Source organism: Molothrus ater, chromosome 5 (genome assembly GCF_012460135.2).
Source record: "Molothrus ater isolate BHLD 08-10-18 breed brown headed cowbird chromosome 5, BPBGC_Mater_1.1, whole genome shotgun sequence".
Classification (NCBI taxonomy): Eukaryota; Metazoa; Chordata; class Aves; order Passeriformes; family Icteridae; genus Molothrus; species Molothrus ater.
Window position 1 is genome coordinate 42,652,847 of NC_050482.2, and position 18,099 is coordinate 42,670,945.

At 38.4% G+C, this 18,099-nt stretch overlaps 1 protein-coding gene across 7 annotated transcripts in view; it reads right to left on the bottom strand.

The window, feature by feature from the left end:
• Positions 1-7,564: 7,564 nt before the first annotated feature.
• ATP2B1 (ATPase plasma membrane Ca2+ transporting 1) overlaps positions 7,565-18,099 on the bottom strand; it is a 60,766-nt gene continuing 50,231 nt past the window's right edge. For 5 of the 7 annotated variants that reach the window (XM_036400809.2, XM_036400808.2, XM_054514889.1 and 2 more), the window contains exons 19-22: positions 17,090-17,197; positions 15,077-15,259; positions 14,620-14,773; positions 10,337-10,480 (exon numbers count right to left, since the gene is read on the bottom strand). In XM_036400809.2, coding sequence (XP_036256702.1) covers positions 10,455-10,480; positions 14,620-14,773; positions 15,077-15,259; positions 17,090-17,197 — 471 coding nt within the window. In that variant the 3' untranslated portion in view covers positions 10,337-10,454. Of the gene's footprint in view, positions 10,481-14,619; positions 14,774-15,076; positions 15,260-17,089; positions 17,198-18,099 lie in introns of all 7 variants that reach the window. The other 2 variants (XM_036400813.2, XM_036400812.2) reach the window with 2 other exon arrangements.

Consider the following 18,099-nt stretch of genomic DNA (forward strand, 5'->3'; position numbering starts at 1 on the left):
AGCTGTAAAGGTGAATCAATGAAAACTGGGGAATTGTATAGAGATGCCTAGTTTGGTAAAGTATCTCTTTAGGTATGTACTAGAAGGGAACATTTCACCTAAAGGAGGATGATCTAGGGAATAGAACAAACATGAACAAGGAATCCAGAATAAGAAATCTAACTAGAAAAATGAGCTCTTGATATCAGAACTCGCCTAAATTTTCAGGAAAAAAATGTAATTGTCCAAGTGGAACTATATTAAGCATGTTTATAGGTAATTTTAGCAAGTGGCCTTTTAAAAAAAAACAACTCTTATAACTCAGAATTTTATTTACATATAATTTTCAGGGGTAAGTATTCCCTGGAAGCACACTAGCAATTTCTTGGAGTGCTGAAATAAGCATTGTGAACTAGACATTAATCCTGTTTCTGATTTTTCTGTAATCCTCCATAAAATTAGTTTCTTTAGAGTGCATGTTTTCAACAGCAGTCTTCCAATAGCAGTAAAGCTAAAATAAGTGCTTGAAACCAATATCTGCAACTGCCAGGTAAAAAGTAAGACAAATGATAACAATTGTAATTACAAAAACAGAAATTACTGAAAAATAAGGAACCTAATGGTTCTTGAACAACCGCAGCTACAACATCCTTGATGTTAATTTCTTCTGCTAATTGCTTTCTGAAGGGTGAGGTCTGACCCACCAGAGACTCCAGGTGCTTAGCAGGGGCTGTTCTCTATGCATTTCTTTTGTAATGTCATAGTCCAAGGCTCCCAGCTCCACACCCCCCATGCATCCTCTAAAAGGATTGGATCCTTGACTCTGTATCTCATGAGTGCTCCAGAAGTGACCACTTTGAAATGACCACTTGGGTGCTGATTTAGAAATGTCACTGTTCTCTCCTCTGCTGCTGCTTTGTGGCATCTGTCTAAGGAGCCAGTTTATTTTACCAGGGCTGAACCAGACTTCTGTTAGTATGTTCAGAAGAACTAGGAAACTTTGATTCTCTTAGGTTAGCTACCCATCCAGTGGGACAGGACTCAGGCAGCAGTGGCAGCTGCTTCATTTCAGGATAGTTGTAGAGGAGATATGAGAAGACAACATTACCAATCACATCTGCGTTCATCACTACTTTACCAGAGTAGGGCAGGGACTTGTTCTGGACAAGAAGAACATTCATCTTTACTCTTCTTTTGTTTGCTTCCTTTTTTTTTTTTCTGTTGCAGCACTGGGTGCTTGGGCAGGAAGAACTTCCCAGCGTGACAGTTGGCAAACCCACAACATGACGGACTGCCACAGATGCTTCCTGCTGCTATCATATAGATTTTCTCTTGACTATTACTTGTGTGCCTGATGCAGAGAGAAAAATGAAGGGAGTGGTAGTAGTATCAGAGTGAGGTGCAGCAGAAGGAGGCATCTGCTTAGTAGTACAAAATGAAGCAAGGAAGAATGCCCACAATTTTCTCATTAGAACAAGTTTTCAGAAAAACCCCTCAGCTTCCTGAGGAGTTAACAGCTTTCTGTTGTATCACAGAACATTAACTGTTTTTATCAAAAAGTGACTGAAATACTCTAGCATAAGTAGAGGGCATAATTTGTAATGCTCCTGACATTACTGCCTTTAGCTGGATAAATCTGCTTTAAAACACAAGCTTTTCAACTTGTATATTCATGTTTTCTGCTCTTCTTGCTCCTATCCTGTTACCCTGCTTTTCTTCCCCAAAAGTTTTCAAACACATGTTGCTCATATGTTTTCTTCCACTCACCCCTTTCAGTTCCTACTTCCTTCATCTACAGTGCCTTGGTTGTTGTTTCCTGAGCTGGGCAGCAGGAGTCACGGGGGGAGCAGGTCTGTGCTGGAGTTGCTGCTGTGCAGAGAGCCCCACCCCACCCCAGCAGCCTGCAGCAGCAGTTTGCCCAGAAATGGTTCCGGTGTGGTTGACCACACTGTCACAGGCGCTGTTGAAATGAAACAGAGGGAACGCTGCAGGAAGAGAGGAGTGGTAACCTGGGCCAGCATCACATACTGCATCTCCACTCTGTGAAAGGATCAGTTTAACCCAATCACATCCCTGCAATGAGGTGGAGCAGTTTGCTTATAAAAGCTACAGTTTTGCTGGAAAGCTGACAAGGCTGACTGTACAGATACAGATAAGTTGAACTTGTCGACACTCCCTGCTGGGAGAGCAAAAGAAATCCCCAACACCAGATCCTCCTTGGCAGGTGGCAAAGCTTGTTCAAAAGCTTGGAGATGGTAGACCAACAGGCGTGAACAGAAAAATAACAAATTTCCTTCTTAGAAGTGGCTAAGCCCTTTCATTTCATAACACCAAAGCAAACCACTCAAGCTGTATAATTTTATTAGGGTGCTTAGTACATAAATAAATTCTTCCATGAAGTTTCCACTGAAGCCTGATTTCTGAGTTACAGCAAAATCATCAAGATTTGCTAGACTAAAACAAAGCAAGAAAGCCATGGGAGCACTTCTGTTTTTTTTGGCAATATTTCAGATGTAGTCAGTTTGGAAATAGCTATCTATGGCTTAACTGTTGGACTTGGATTGATTCCAAGTGCAATGTTCCAGACTGGGCATATGATAGCATATACAAGTGTGTCCCAGTATTTCAGTCTTTTTGACAATGATTGTCAGAGATGAAGCATGACCTTGGAAAACAAACACTGAGGGGTCTATTGGTTGTGCTGATTGCCTTTGGGAACAGTAATAAAGAAAACCAATGGGAAATAATTTACTCAAGTGCTATTTTATCAGCTCACACTCCTTGTCCAGTGATCAAAAAGCCTGTAGCACTTCTTCATTCAAATATGTAAAATGCTGATTGTGTTGATTGGTATCAAGCTGACACTTGATCATTTAGTTGATATTCAGACTTGGACTGTTTATGGCCCTTTTGAAAAAGACTGAAGTCAGTAAGATTTAAAGCCATAATAACTATTGTTATTAAGTACTGACATGCCTACAGAATTGGCTGGGCATCATCCCAAGCTCCTTGAAAATGGCAGTTCAGAATACTTTTAACCTCCTGCTGTAGAGTTATCTTTTATTGAATCATTAAGACTTTTGAAATGAAACGTGCTTCAATATATTGACTCCACAGATGAAAATTATAAAGATTTCTGCACCTTTAAGGTAGAGAGCCATTATATAGCATATTGGAAGTTAATGTTGTAGGCACTCCCCCACATCCTCTAAACATACTTGTTTTAAATGTGTTTTAGTTTCAAAAGGAATGTGTTATTTCTAACAAAAAAAGACCATGTTTCTGTTTTGCAGAAACTCAGCTATTTTTTCAAAAGTTAGAATGTCAAATTTTGGGTTGAATCGTCTCATTACTATGACATTTGATCATCCAGCCAGACAGTTTTACTATGCAGGTTATGCATGGACTCTTTGAAACTTTTCATATTGCAACATTTTTAAGATCAGAATGGCAGTTTCATAATGTCTTCTTACATCAGCATTAAAGTTTTATAGACAATCATGTGAGAGGCAATAAAAAGAGAATCCAACTCTGATACAACACTAAATTTTTTAAGTGCAGCAAAACATTTCTGCAACTGCAGGCAGAAGAAGGCAGCATTTGTATGCAAGATCAGAACTGATATGGCATTTCATTTAATTTCACCTATACTTAGCTCAATTAGATAAAAGCCTGTAACACCACCACTCCATGAACTAAGATAAGGAGAAAAGTTAGCTTCTCAATTCCAGGTAAATTATAGCCTTCTATGACTAAAAACATACTTTTCAGTGCTCTTTGTGTTGATCCATTAGAATAATATAAATTTCACTAACTTTATATGCCTGCAAGAGAATCTTTTTTAAAAGCTGATCTTAAACACTTGAAAGCAGAAAAAAAAATAGTAACTTTGAAAAAAAGGACCAGGTTCTTTCAAGAAAGTCCCAAGCAGTGAGCAAGGCAATGAAACCACACAAATATTCAAATAAGCTGGAGTTTAATTTCCCTTAGAAACAGCTAATTTTTTTTTCTTTCTACACCTGAAAGAGGCAAATAACAAATTGAGAAATCCTCTCCTTAAAGAGAAGCTGGTTTCCACAGGTCTGCAGCTTTCCATAGGTCATGTTAAAATCTGTGGGCTTTCCTATGAACTACAGACTGCCAGTCATGATTCAAGAAGGTTTACTAGAGCAGAAGTGATCCAAGCTCTCCTACCACAGTAAGCATTACAGCAGGCAAATATCAGCAAGCCTTTTGGTCAGGTCAGTTTAAGATAAGAGAAAGAAAATAATCAGTTGCTTCCTTGCTTTGCTTTAGGTTTGATTGTTCCAGTGACCGGCGTCTTTGTTGAATTCCATCTATGCATGGAAATAATATCCATGAGGATAGTGAAGAAACCCAACAGAATTACACCTCCAGCTCAAGAATTTCAGGATCAGAGAATTGCTGAGGTTGGCAAGGGCCTCTGCAGGTTATCTTTTCCAAACCTCTGCTAAAAACAGCATCAGCTACAGCAGGCTGCTCAGGGCTGTGTCTAGCTGAGTTCTGAATGTCCCCAAGGATGAAGACTCCCTAACCTCTCTGTGTGTTTTCTTGTGTTCACGCAGTTTCATGTGCTGTCACTTTTAACTGGCTGGGAAAATCAGAAACTAATTTCTTATAATGGCATCAATTTAGCTGTGTTCTGAATCTTTATGGGCTAAGTAACCAGCCAAGCCATTCTGGTGATATTTGGCCTGCAAATATCTTTGGGCTTAAAAATTTCATAATGAAACTCATAATGTCTTTTTTACTAATTAGGAAAAAAAAGCTGTCTGTCTGTCTTTCATTCTTTATTTTTCCAAAGCCAGTTCTTTTCATAGATGATGTTGAAAGAGCTCTCCTATGAGTTGCTCTGGGCTACAGCACCAAAGGATGCTACCATATAAAAAGTACTCCCCAAATTTACTGAGAATGGGTGAGAACTTGAAGAAGAAAGCAGAAGAGAGGATCAAAAGGCAAGATAGAAATATGATAAAAGAGACAAATCCACACCTGCACATCCTACGCCATCTGTCCTTCACTGATTCCCTATAATCATCCTTGGCAGACTGGAAGGGGGAAGACAGGAAGGAGTTACCAAGTCGTAATTTATGTCTATATACTGCTAGATTTATTAGAGCAGAGCCTAGTTGATTTGGCAAAAGGAAAGAAGCTAAGAATGACTCATCTTTTAGGGAAATTAAAATATGACAAAAAAGTACCTTCTCCAGAGTTTTCTTTTTATTTAAAAACACTTGTTTATTAGAATGCTTTTTGAATGATGGTCCTCAATGAATTAAATTGATGCACTGATCAGAACATTAATGGCCAATACATGGCAAGTGATTAAAGAGAAATCTTCTCATCTCTAATGCAGTGTTGTCCAAAGCAAAATCCTGGTTTATACCAAAATATCAGTTTGAAGAATTTCCTATTTCAAGCATTCGGTGCCACTTATCTATCCTTTTACAGGTCCCATTGCATGGCTCTGAATTTTGTAAATTGTTCATTTTGCAGATTCTCTCCTAAAATACATAGCACAAAACACTATGCAGAAGCTGCCAGCACAGTATTCAAAATAAGCTATGTATTTCCCCACAAATATCTGCCAAATAGAGACTTACCTTCAGATCTTGCAACAACCTTAGGTCATAATTGAAGAGGCTTTGTACCTAGCAGCCATCAGAGCAACCAGCTTGTAGAAAACTGAGGAAGTCAAGTTAAATCCTGTATTTGTAATACTGAAATTGTCAAAGATAACAAACAGATCTTCCAGGGTTTATTTGTAGACTGGGTTTGTGGTTTTTATTATATCTTAAATCAAAAGCTTTGGGAGGCTTTTCACACAAGGCATTTGAACAGTACACCCTAATTCTCTACAAGAGACTGCGAGCTTTAAAACAGGAAAAGCCAGTATTCATTCTGTGCCTGAGCAGTTGCCATGGAGTGAAACCAAGGCCAAGGAGGCCTCCTTTGCCAAGGAGGAAGACATTGAAAAGTTTTCTGTATGATCATACTTAGAGTCTTTCAGCATAATTGAGCTTTGTGCCCTGCAAGAGAGGCAGCCTAGGAAAGTTAGTGAAGATGCTCAGAATAGTTAGATACTGCTACATGTGCAAGGGCTCAAAGGGATCCAGAATGCACACTTCCATTTTAGTGAGCAACTGCTGCTTCAGGTTTGGATTGACACTTGTCATTACACCAGAATGTGAGATGATGTTCCAGTATTCCAGAATGTTCACTTCCTCCAAAAGCTGTTAATTCCCTGAAATACTCCTGTTAGTTATTTTTCCAAGTTTAAATTCCCACTGTCTTCTATTTGGGGCAAGCCAAGGTACCCTTCTCAAACTGCTAATTGTATAAATTTTGTAAAAAAACTCTACATTAGGTGTTCATAACAGTAGTAAAGGGTCACTATCTAGTGTGCTACCTTTTACATGCTGTCTTTTCTCAGTTGTCTAAACCCATCCCATCATTTTCTTAGCAAGCCCTCATCTTTGAGCACAAAGGACAAGTACTACCTGTAGGAGGCTTCTGTTTAAGAAACTAAGTCATATCTCCTTGATGGATGCTGCAACCTCCTGAGGAAGGTGGCTAGGTATTTCTGGACACAGTTCAGAGGAGAAGATTGGCAGGAACAACTATAAGGCTCTTTATTCTGGCCCAGAATTTCTCATGACATGGTCCTGAATAAGCAGGCCTAATCAGTGAGGAGATAAATTGGAGCTGGACCCTTTATGCTGGCCAGGCTCATCCATCAAAGTTAAGGTACTTCAGTGAGGGCTTGAAATCTGTAAGATCAGAAGAAATGCACTGCTGGGGGAGAGGGTGCAGGTGGAAAAAAGCAGCAACTCTTTAAAACCAAGTATTTGCATTAGAAGAGTAGTACAGACATTAAGATATTCTACTTTAATCTATGTAATGCTAACTATGATCTGGATTATTCTAGAGCTCTGCAGAGGGTAGAACTACTGGCAGTAGAAATTGAACTTATCAGGCCTTTGGAATCACTTTCCAATACTCAATATACACAAGTTACATGTCCATGAATATTACATTTGCTTGCTTACTTAAAACACATTGGAAAATTTGCTGTTATTCTAAGAAAGCCTTTGAGTATGTTACTTCATATATTTTGGCTGCTTGTACTTGCTATAGACCTCTGCATTTACCCACTTATTTAGCATTAAGGCATTTGGTTCCAGACTACTCCGTGATGCAGCATTTTCCTCTTCCTATTAAGGCCAATATGGAAAAAAAAAAAAGAGTCCTCTTATATTAGTTACTGTTTTCAGCCCTCCTTCAGAGCCAAGATGAGGTGTCCTAAGATGTACACACCTATAGCAGACATCCCACCCAGGAAACCCCATTTTAAGCCACTCCAAACCACATTTTAAGCCACTCAGTGTAGAACTGAGTTTATGTTCCAAGTCACTATCACTCAACAATGTACACTATATACCATGACCTCTTCAAAGCAAATGAGTGCAAAATTGTAGCAAGAGCTGTTTTATATAACTGGCATGCATTTCCAGATTAAATCAGTACTGTACTGATATTCAAGAATTTCAGTCCCCATACAGACTGAGATGAACAGCACTTTTATTTATTTCAGTTACAAGAAGAAAGACAAGTAAACCTTACAACCAGAAAGGCAATGAAGGCCTCATGAGCTTAGTGAAAACCATTTCATAATCTAGGCAATGTTATGATTTCTTGAGATCACAAAGAAAGCATACCCCCCTCTTAAACAACTTTTCCTTATTTCTGTAAGGATGTTTCCTGCAAGAACAGCACATTGATGTTAACAGAATCAAGAGGGACCAGCGATGTACAAAGCCTACATTCACCATCCCACCCCCCACAAAAGGTTTAAGTGTAGATATTATTCCAAAAAAGATTAACATGCAGTCATGATCACACCTAGAGAAGAGGGGAAAATTAAAGTTTGTTTTGAAATGAAGTCAAATCATTACTCATTAACGAAGTTAAACGAAGATAGTTTTCCACATGGCAGTGTACTTCACAGGTAAAGAAAACTCCCTTTATTTTAAGCCAGTGCTTATCTGACTTTTGTAGTAAAGAGAAAATAGCTTACATAAAAACTGACCCCCCAACCAAGCGCTCTAGATAAGAACTATGATGTAAGAAAAGTGCTAGAAACATGTGGGAGAAATCACTATACAAAGTGTCAAGTGCAACCCCCCACCCTCGACCCCCTTGCCTAGAATTCAGTGTATTTACTGAAGTACAATAGAAAAGATGGAATTCAGGAGTGGTTGACAGTGGGATACAGTGCCACAGGTTGAACAATATCCACTAAAGGACAGCCCCAAGCATGCATGTACCCCACCACAAGGGAAAGATGTGCTTGAGCTTCCCAACCTGCTCATTTCTGCAGTTAGCTCCACTATTATCTCCTTCCTCATTGCCAACTTAATTCTTGCAGTCCTTTGAAGGGACCACCTTAAAAAATGTCCATAATTCTGGATTATTTAACAAAAAAATTCATTTGGTATTTTTAAGAATACAGAGCTGGAAAAAGAAAATCTTACAACTCATGTCTTCTGTTGCGCTATTAAGCAGTATTGGACCAAGAAAACATGAGGAAGTGCCAGACCAAGTACTGTTTCATCATCCTTCGCTGTCTGAACAATACAGCAGAGGCAGACCATAATTTCTTCAGTCAATCTCTAGCCGATCAGTTCTGGTGCATTTCACCTGTGCTTTATGTCAGTTCTCAGTCTTCCTCACTTAAGCAGTCAGAGATACTGTGAGTACCATGTAATAAATATAAGTCTTGGAATTTCAGGCAGACCTATTAATTCCCCAGGAGTATCCTTTTGGCTCAGTGAAGACTTTTGAGTACCTTAACTTACATTCATTCTGGAGGCAGCCATCATGATTCCATTTACCCAGAGAGCTATTTGGAGTGGGGCTGTTACCATCTTGAAATTGCAGTTTAAAGGTAACCAGTAACACAAAAGAGTACCTTCTGTTATTTCCAGTGAAGGAGCTGAGAAAAAAAAATCTGTAAGAAACCATTGCTGCAATTTTATTTTAACAAAAGGGCAGATTTATTCATGTTTACAAACAAGTTTCAAAAACAAAAAGGAGAACATGTATGCTACCCACTAACAACCTTTCAAAATGCCAACAGCCCTCATGCTGCATGAAGGATTCTATAGATTAGAAAAAAATCACAGTTCCACTCACAGTTCACCAAGACAGCACTAAACTAACATGATTAGACAAAAACAAAGGACTAAGATTCTGATGTATTTTGATTTAATCCATTTTGCCCGAGATAACAGAAATATTTCAAGCAAGTTCCATCACGTATTGATGTCCTGCATTAAACAATCCTACTAAGTTCTGAACAAAAGTTATTCATTAAGTTTCTCAAAATTTTTAAAAATTAAACAGTTGTTTCAAAACCATTAAGTAGTAAATGTATTTAAGAAACTAATTAGGACAGAGGCCATAACTTCATTAGAACACCACTGCTCATGTTTTTACAAAGCATTAGTGTTATCTATTTGGCTATTAGTAGTAGCAATTTATCTACAATATTTAACAAGGTAAATTGCAGGCAAAATTTAGTACAGTTTCAATAGAAACACCCTTTTCCTGAAAATACAGCAGTATTTGAAGGACTAGTTTTTTTGGTTTTTTGTTTTGTTTTTCATCTTCTCTGCATCATTTATAAGGAAGCTTCCCATCTATGAACAGGAACAAAAAAGTATCTACAAACCTTGTAAACAGATCTGTATCATTTATAAACATAAATAATCCAAATTATTAACAGCCAACAGCAGAAATTAAAGTATCAATTCAATGATCCAGGGCCTCCTTGCCCTTCCCAGCTTTCCCCTCAGAAAAGGATCATGATAAACTAAAGCTCTGCTAACACACTCTTCAGGACCATTCTTAGTACAACAGATGATCCACAGGTCACTTATGCTGAGTTACTGTTTATCTGTCAGAGTTCATTATTACTCCCACCCACAGAAAAGCACCCTCCAGTCTGGCAGAAAGCTTTTTTTTAAAAAAATAAATCTACATTCGTACAAGTGTTTCTTCTGTTGAAGTCCAAGACAAGAATATCATCTTGTCCATCATAATGTGTGAAGAGACCCAGTTTCAATTTCTTTACAATGCAGCTAGTGTGTTAACATTCAGCTTACAATCAGAGTGATGTTTCCAAACTATGTAGTGGGCTCCCTGGGGATGAAGAGGTAGCAGACTTGTTCTTGTCTGTTGTAAGGTGAATTCCACTGTCAACCGCATTGTTATTTCTATTGGGAGAGGGAGGGGGACTAGAGTTGCGTTTTGTTGGAGCATCATCTTCAGCATCAGTATCATCAATAAGGGGAATATGAGGCTCGGAGTCTTCTATTCTAAACTCAGGATGCGTCATAAAATTGTGAATTGAACTTCGTGTCTCAGGTTTCTCTAGCCCCTCGTACAAGGAGCTACGAAATGCATTCACCACTCGGATCTGTAAACAAAGAAAGAGTATTGTTAAAATGCTGCATATTTACTGATAATGGCATGGTTCTTATGAGTTTGAATCCACAAACAGCTAGACATGAGTGAATCAAATTTGTATGATGCAGTGGAACTTGCAATAAACTGTAAAAAATGAAGAGCATTTCAGTACAGCACTGCCAGTCTACACAGTAGGAATAAAAATTGTGAAAGCACTGCAAAAAGCTGAAGGGCCCTAAAATTCAGACATGGCACTAGAGTTGTTTAATTATTTAACATGGGCTAAGCATTTTTCAGAAGTGAGGCCAACAAATATTTACTTATTCAAAAATTAAATCTCAATGAGTGTTCTATTGAATATTTGGGTGAGGCTGGAGGGAGGGAAGGAGGGGAGAGGCTGAAAATAAGTTAGGGGATAAAAGGGTCACTAATTCTCATGCTAGGAATTAGGATGTCAACTGACTATGAAAAAGCCAAGCAAGTGTAAGCCAATGTCACAATGAACGAACATTTACAAAGTCATGCAAAAAAGGATACCGCTGTAACAGCTGTAAATATTCGAGTATATAGCCATTTACCACTCTAGAGAAAGCTCCTTAGTGAACAGTGCTTTGGAAACTTAAGACCAGAAGTAGGAAACTGAATACTGTGTTGTACTGTTTAGTAGCCAGGACAGGTTGTAACTTTGAAGGGACTACTTAAGTAGTGCCAGGTATGAGAAAAGCAGGATGATCAGCCTTTGCTGAGTCTTCGATTTACATTGAATTCATGGACATACTTTCCAGGCTGAGGACTGTTTTGTGTCTTTTAGTTGTTTAATATTTCTTGAATCAGAAAGCCAAGCTAGCAGATTTCATACATAAACCTTTCATAGTTAGATTAGATACAAAAGAAAGCACACCTTTATTCTGCAAATTGTGCATGTCCAGGCTGACTTGAATTTAAGCTTTTCTAACTATTATTTGAATGATGAAACCAGCTGCCCACACCCCCCCTTCTCCCATGCCTCGTGTTTCCCTGATCAACTGGAGAAACTGAGGATCCATTCTTGAACTGATAAAACAAGTAAGCTGAGGCAGAAGACATTCTCTCGTTTATCCAACACTTTTCCCAAGACAGTTTCCCCCTCCTGTTGACTCCTTATTCAATTCTCAACATCCCTACCCTGAGCAAGTCTCCAGCAAAGCAGTGTGAAATGGTGTTAAATAGTAAGCAGCAGAGCAACTCTGTAGTAAACAAGAACTTGCTGTTACAAACAGCAAGTCAAATTTAAAGCTTTTCTTAGCGCATCCAAGATGTTTCAAGCTGAGAAACATATCATGACTAGTGCTTCCAGAGTTCCTCAACAGGAAAAATAAAGTGACTTCCAGATGAGGGAATGAAGCTGGAAGGTCAAGCAGATCAAGAGCAGAGACTTCAAAACAGCTAAGATACACCTGGGAAGTTCCCTGTAAACAGAGAAAGGCTCCCCAAAAGCAATGTATTAAATCAAATTGGTTAAATGGAACCACTGCACATGATAAATAACCACTGCACATGAGTCTCACGTCTCAACTGTGTTCTAGAAGTAGCATCATTTCCCCAGATGCTCCCTCAGACGACTTGCACAAAGAATTTTACTCCAAAGTGATCATGTCCCCATTTTTATAATACAGGTACATGCTGAGCCCAATTAACCATGGAGGCAAGGGAAGAAGGCACAGGGAATAAGGGGAAACAGGGATGGGGCACACGATCAAGGGGGAGGACATAACTACCAGTAAGGGGAAGACAAAAGAGAGGGAATGTGCTGGAAAAAAGATTATAACAGCAGCTAATACTTTACTGTTCATTGCATGAAAAGAATTGAGCACACTGTCAAGGAGTTGACGCATTATACAAGGTTTAAGTAAGTCCAGCCAGCTGCCTAAACTGGTTTGGCACTTACCAAGAAAATTAGCAGTGTCAATACCAGACTGAAAGCTTGCAATGACTTTATTTGGCATGTTGCATCCCACTGTGCCATTTATGTGGCAAAATGAAATATGAATGTCTCATGGGACTGTTTGTTCATTGCTTACAGATGAGAATTTAAAACATCAGCAGCAATGAAAAACAATTCTGGCTTAAGAGGACAGCTGTAATTATCATAGACTATATGCATACCCACAATAAAGCTTGGTGCCCATGCAGAATGCATACTACACAAGTGGACCAGACACTACAGCAAGCCCAGGACCCTAAGAGTCCAGCCACAAAGGCAGAAATCAAATTTTCAGCACTTTGAAAGGGAAAATCTAGTGTTTTGAAGGCTCTATTTTCAACCACTCAAGATAATTAAACTAGAGGGATAACTATAAATAAATCATGTAAGTGAGGTGCAAACAAGACAATTTGTTAAGTGTAATTCATACTGTCATCAGGCCTTCCTCATATTAGTACCAGAATAGCAAGGAATGCAGTTGGCACTCCAAATCCTCCTAACCAGATGGCTGCTTAAGAGTTGCAACCTTACTTTATAGGAACTATTTTCCAACAAGCAGCTCCAAAAAAGAGACAATAACACATCTGCTTCCCATTAATCTATATTAGTTCTCAAAAGCTGCTCTTCTGGAGGGTGTAGCAGAAGACTGTAATAGTGAGGATAAAAAACTCGTTCTCTGCTATGGTAGCTCTGTAACTGCATTGGTCATTTGATGCAATGAGATGCTGCAGTGCCCAGTAGATTCTGCTCAAATAGCAGCATGGAATGACATTGCTCTCTAGAGAATTCTGAATGTCTAATTAATGTTCTGGAGTGTAGTTAGGGATACAGGTTACTAATTAGCATTTTAACTAGGAGATGCAATCCTGTGCATCCTTAAGTGTTAAATCTACTTTTCATTTTGTGTTCTTGAGGCATGCAAATTTGTGAGCTGAGCTTCTCAGTACTACTGCAAGGTAGGGAAATACCTGTCTCGCCACCAGAGAACAAATACAGAGGTAAATGCTTGTGCAAGCTCACAAACGAATTCTGGCTGAGCCCAAAAATAATAATAAAAGCAAATAAATAAATAAAGTCTGAAGATTTCACCATTTCACTTAAGACAGCTCCTGAAATTAAGGGTCTTCATCCATCTGGTAATCTGAAAGTTTAAGCAGGGAGGGGAAGGGGGAGAAGAAGCCCTCTCAGAGTTATTTTAAAAAACCAATTATTTAACCCGTCTCTAGGAAGTTAGAGAAGAAAGTTAAACATGTATTAAGATGGAAAATTCTGAACAAAGATATTGGCTATCAGTATTCAACTACAACTACTATGCATCTTCTGGCTCCAGAGTTTAGGCCTACATCCAAGAGTAAATAAATCTCCAGCCTCTACAGAGAGGAAGGCTGAAACTGAAATGCCACTTAGAGCACAAGATAGAGATGGTAGAATTGAGGTGAGACAAACTTCGCTGTCACTGATGGCTTATGAACTGCTCCCAGAAGAACCTAGAGAGGAAAAAGAACCCTTCAGATTCGAATGAAAGTTTTGCCATTTAATGCTTAATTTCTTTTTCCTTTTTATATTAGCTAACTCGCATTTCTTCTGACTTGTATGCATTTTAGAAGCCTTGTTTCGCCACCTGAATCCTGATGTTGAAAAAGGTGTTATTCAGTAAATAAGGTCCAATGAAAGCAGAGATTCATAAAGTTCCTTACAGGCTACAAAGAAAAGGCATTTAGTGCTCCATGTTCTAACTACATTCATTCATATCTTCAACATACCGTTTGCTTCCAAATCAGCTTGCTTACTTGAGTATTGCTTGTGCTACAGTGCAAGAGATCTGTTTTTGTTGACCTGGGTCCATGATTATACAGTTAATTCACTTATTCAATGCAAGTCACCCTAAGAGGCATATACTCGAAAATTTACAACAGTTTTCCCTTTTTATCTTTAAACTCCCTCTGTACACGAATGGATGAAGGCACAGGATGTGCAGGCTCACAGCTTTCGCAATAAAGTCTTTTGTTGAAACTGTTCCACCTGTTCTCAGCCCTCTAAGAAAAAAAAGTCTTGAGGACTCCACTTTGTGGAAGAGCTCTATAAAAGCCTGAACGATGATTTTAAGTACTAAGGAGAAAATGAGAAACGTTAGGTACGTGAATTAGGAAATGTTAATTTCATGCACTTTAGGAACACACACTCACACCCCACAGTAGTAGAAGCAGTAGTAGAGGAAAACACTACATGTGTAGGGGTAGAAATATTTGTTACATCATGGTGCTGGCTGGCGATGGAGGGTTGCCGCCTTAGAGCCCCCTGAATGGTACTTCCACTCTGGAAAGCATTCACTACATCCATCTGCAAGGAATCAGAGATTGTGACAGCTTGCTCAGCAAGAGAGAGAGAGAACAAGAGAAAGGACCATCCCATCTATAACACACAAAAAGTAAAGAAAAAAAGGCACTTTTTAAAAACAGAGCAGATAAACAGGCAAGAGTTGCATTTAAAGCTGAAGAAAACAGAGGACCCTGAGGGATTACACATCCATCCATACCCCCTTTTGACAGTCTCAGTCACACCAGTTAGAACAGCCACCTTAGTCAAAAATGGAGAAATTTCCCTCATAACACCCGTGGCATCCTACCTTTTTCAAGACCATACCTGAGTTTGTATCCTGTTTAGGCCCCTAAACCACAAGATCTGACCACGACGCAATTCTCTCTCAGCATGATCAATCTCCTCTACATCTTCTGCTAGTTCTTCTTCAGGAATCTCTTCCTTTTGTGTTCCATGACCAGCTTCTTTAAGGAATTTCAGTCGGCTGGTTGGAATTGTTGAAATCAACTAACAGTGGATGAAATACATAAACCAGGATTATTCTTTGTTTAACAACAACAACAAAAAAAAAAGGAGTAATATCAATCTTAAGGCTTAACAGATATCCTGCATACAATTAGCAAAGTTGAAAAAACTAAGTTACATAGACAGGATGAGTGCATCAACATAGAACAATCACTCCAGCTGAATAGCTGCAAAGACGTGAATATACTTACTACCTCAACCAAGGTGTGAAATTAAGCTTGGACTACAAAACAGCCTTGGCAGGGACAAAGAATTCCACATTAACATTACTTGACAATGCCAGGAAGGAGCAGTACGAAAGCTACAAAAGCCATTAATCCTGTAAATTGTACTTTTATCTAGAGCTTTTACAGTTTCATCAGTTTGATGAGCATGACTTGTCACCTCAAGTGAAACCTCCATCACCTAAAGTAACCACAATTAATTCAGAAATACAGAAGAGACATTCATTCATTTGTGACCTGGGAGATATCAATCCATTTGCAAGGCGAGTGATGTTTCTGAAATTTTATGTATCTCAAACTGTTACTTTGCTACTTGGTGTATAGCAATTTATATATTTTAAACAAAAACTACAGTGGTTAAGGGGAGTCATTTTTTGGTACATTATATCTGGCAGATTCAGATACATTCCAAGACTGCTTTCTTTGATCATTACAAACCTAGAAGACCATTTTTGCAGCTGCAGAGGAAAAAAGTCTGCACCAAAAGCAAGATAAACAGCCCTTTATGCTGAAACTGCTACTATGAATGCTCCCAGCTCACACTTCAGTTTCTATTATTCTCAGAAAATTCAAGCTCTTTGAATTTAATGAGATGCTAGAACAGCATGAATGGCAGTAGGGAAGCTTTGACCTTGCAAGATACTTTGGGTCAAAGGTATTTCAAGCCATCTCGATTCTCTCCTAGGAGTCACCTCAGAGTGACTCTATTTGATTTTTTTTTAAATAATTAATTTTCCAGAGAACCTTGTTAAAAAGCTTAGTCACTTTTAGAACATGTCTACGTATGTATTTACAACTAAAATTCATACTACCAATTTTATGGTGAAACATGAAGTGTCTTTTACTTAGTGGAAGGAAAGAAACTGTAATGGAAAACTCTTCATGTGGTATGAAAAGTTTAGACAACTATGTCATTAAATAATAGAAAACTCTGTAGCTCTAAAGTTTCACGTAAAGAAGCTTGCTGCTTACAAGCACTGTTCTGCATGCAATAGTAATGACACTCTGGCGGGGGGGAAAGGAAATAAAAGTCCAAATGTAATGGCTTACTAAGTGGGAACACTCTTCAATTATGCCACAATTATGCAAATAATGATTAAAAGAAAGTTGGTTTAAGTTTTGCTGCATTTCTTGCTACTCCAGGAGGTTTTTAAATCAAGAAAATACTGACAAATTTAGCAATTCTCATTTTTCAAGAAAACTTCTAAGCACCAAGTTAATTATTTTAACATTAGCATGTTCATTGCATCTTGTATTCTTACCATATTTTCTGGTACTCATATCTGGCTGATATAATTTCATATTTAAAAGGTAACTACAGTTGCTTCTAGTTAAAAATTGCTAAACAAACCAGCCACAGGATCTAGTTATGAAATGTTAACAATTGACCCACTCTGAGGAATATTCAACTAAAGACTTTTTATATCTATTGAACAAGTCAATTGTAATTAATATTAACTGTTAGTCTTCATATATTCATATAGTCCACTTGAAACATATGAATGCTAAATACAGTTGGGTTTTTTTTTTCCATTTAAAGTATACTGTTGCAAGTAGATATTTGGCATTTTGAAAAATCCTAGTTTACCTGGCCCCAAAGTAGTGTGCCCATGCCCAGGAAAATGGACCACAGCCACTGTTCAATTGAGAGTTCTGAGCAACTGAAAGGCTTTCCACCAAACTGCACAATAATTATCTGTGAATAAAAACATAATTAAACATATATCAGTGACCTGTTGCTAGAAAATTCCCTAACGCTTTAAGATCACAACAGACAGCTCTGCAAGAGAACATGGGATTTCCCATGCTATTGTCTTAGCAGTTTGCACAAGTTTCCAAACCTATGCCATATTCTTCCACTTTGCAGTATTTCAAGACCTACCCATTCATTCTTCAAATGTCACACTCATGAAAACTTGCTGACTCCTCAATTTTGCTTGAAGTTTTTTTCCCTTCATTTCATGATTACAGTGTGCATTTGATGCTACAAATGTACAGTGATTACTTATGCTGTGAACACCCCTCTTGGAACTAAGTCCAAGATCCACAAATTTGTATTAATAGAATTCATAGATCCATATGACATGAAATATCTCAGAAGTAATTCTACAGGATATTACTATGTATCACATCAGTGTTAAATATCACACTTTAAATCACCACATGTAGTAAATCTTGGGGGAAGAGGGCAGAGAGCTCAAAAGCTAAATTAAATGAACTCTGACTGCCTTAGCTATTACAACAAGCTGTATGGGCCCTAATGAGCAAGGTATCCCTCTGCATAGGAATTATATGCATGAAAGTCTGCCCTGGAGAATCAACAATTCAAAGCAGCAGGGCAGGCATGAAAAGGAGACAGTATTGTCCATTAAGTAGGACACCTGACAGCTGAAAAAGCAAAGAGTATCTTCTGTTTTAAGTCCAAATTAAGCACTGAGACAACAAATCAGGAGCTGGGAAGGTATTCAGTCTGCCAAATTTATAAAGGGAAGAAACACAGTGGCAGTCAGGAGTAATTTCTAAATGTTTGGCTTGGTTGCACAACAACAGTCAATCTGCTCATTCGTAACCCCAAAAATAAGAGCAGTTTCTGAAGAA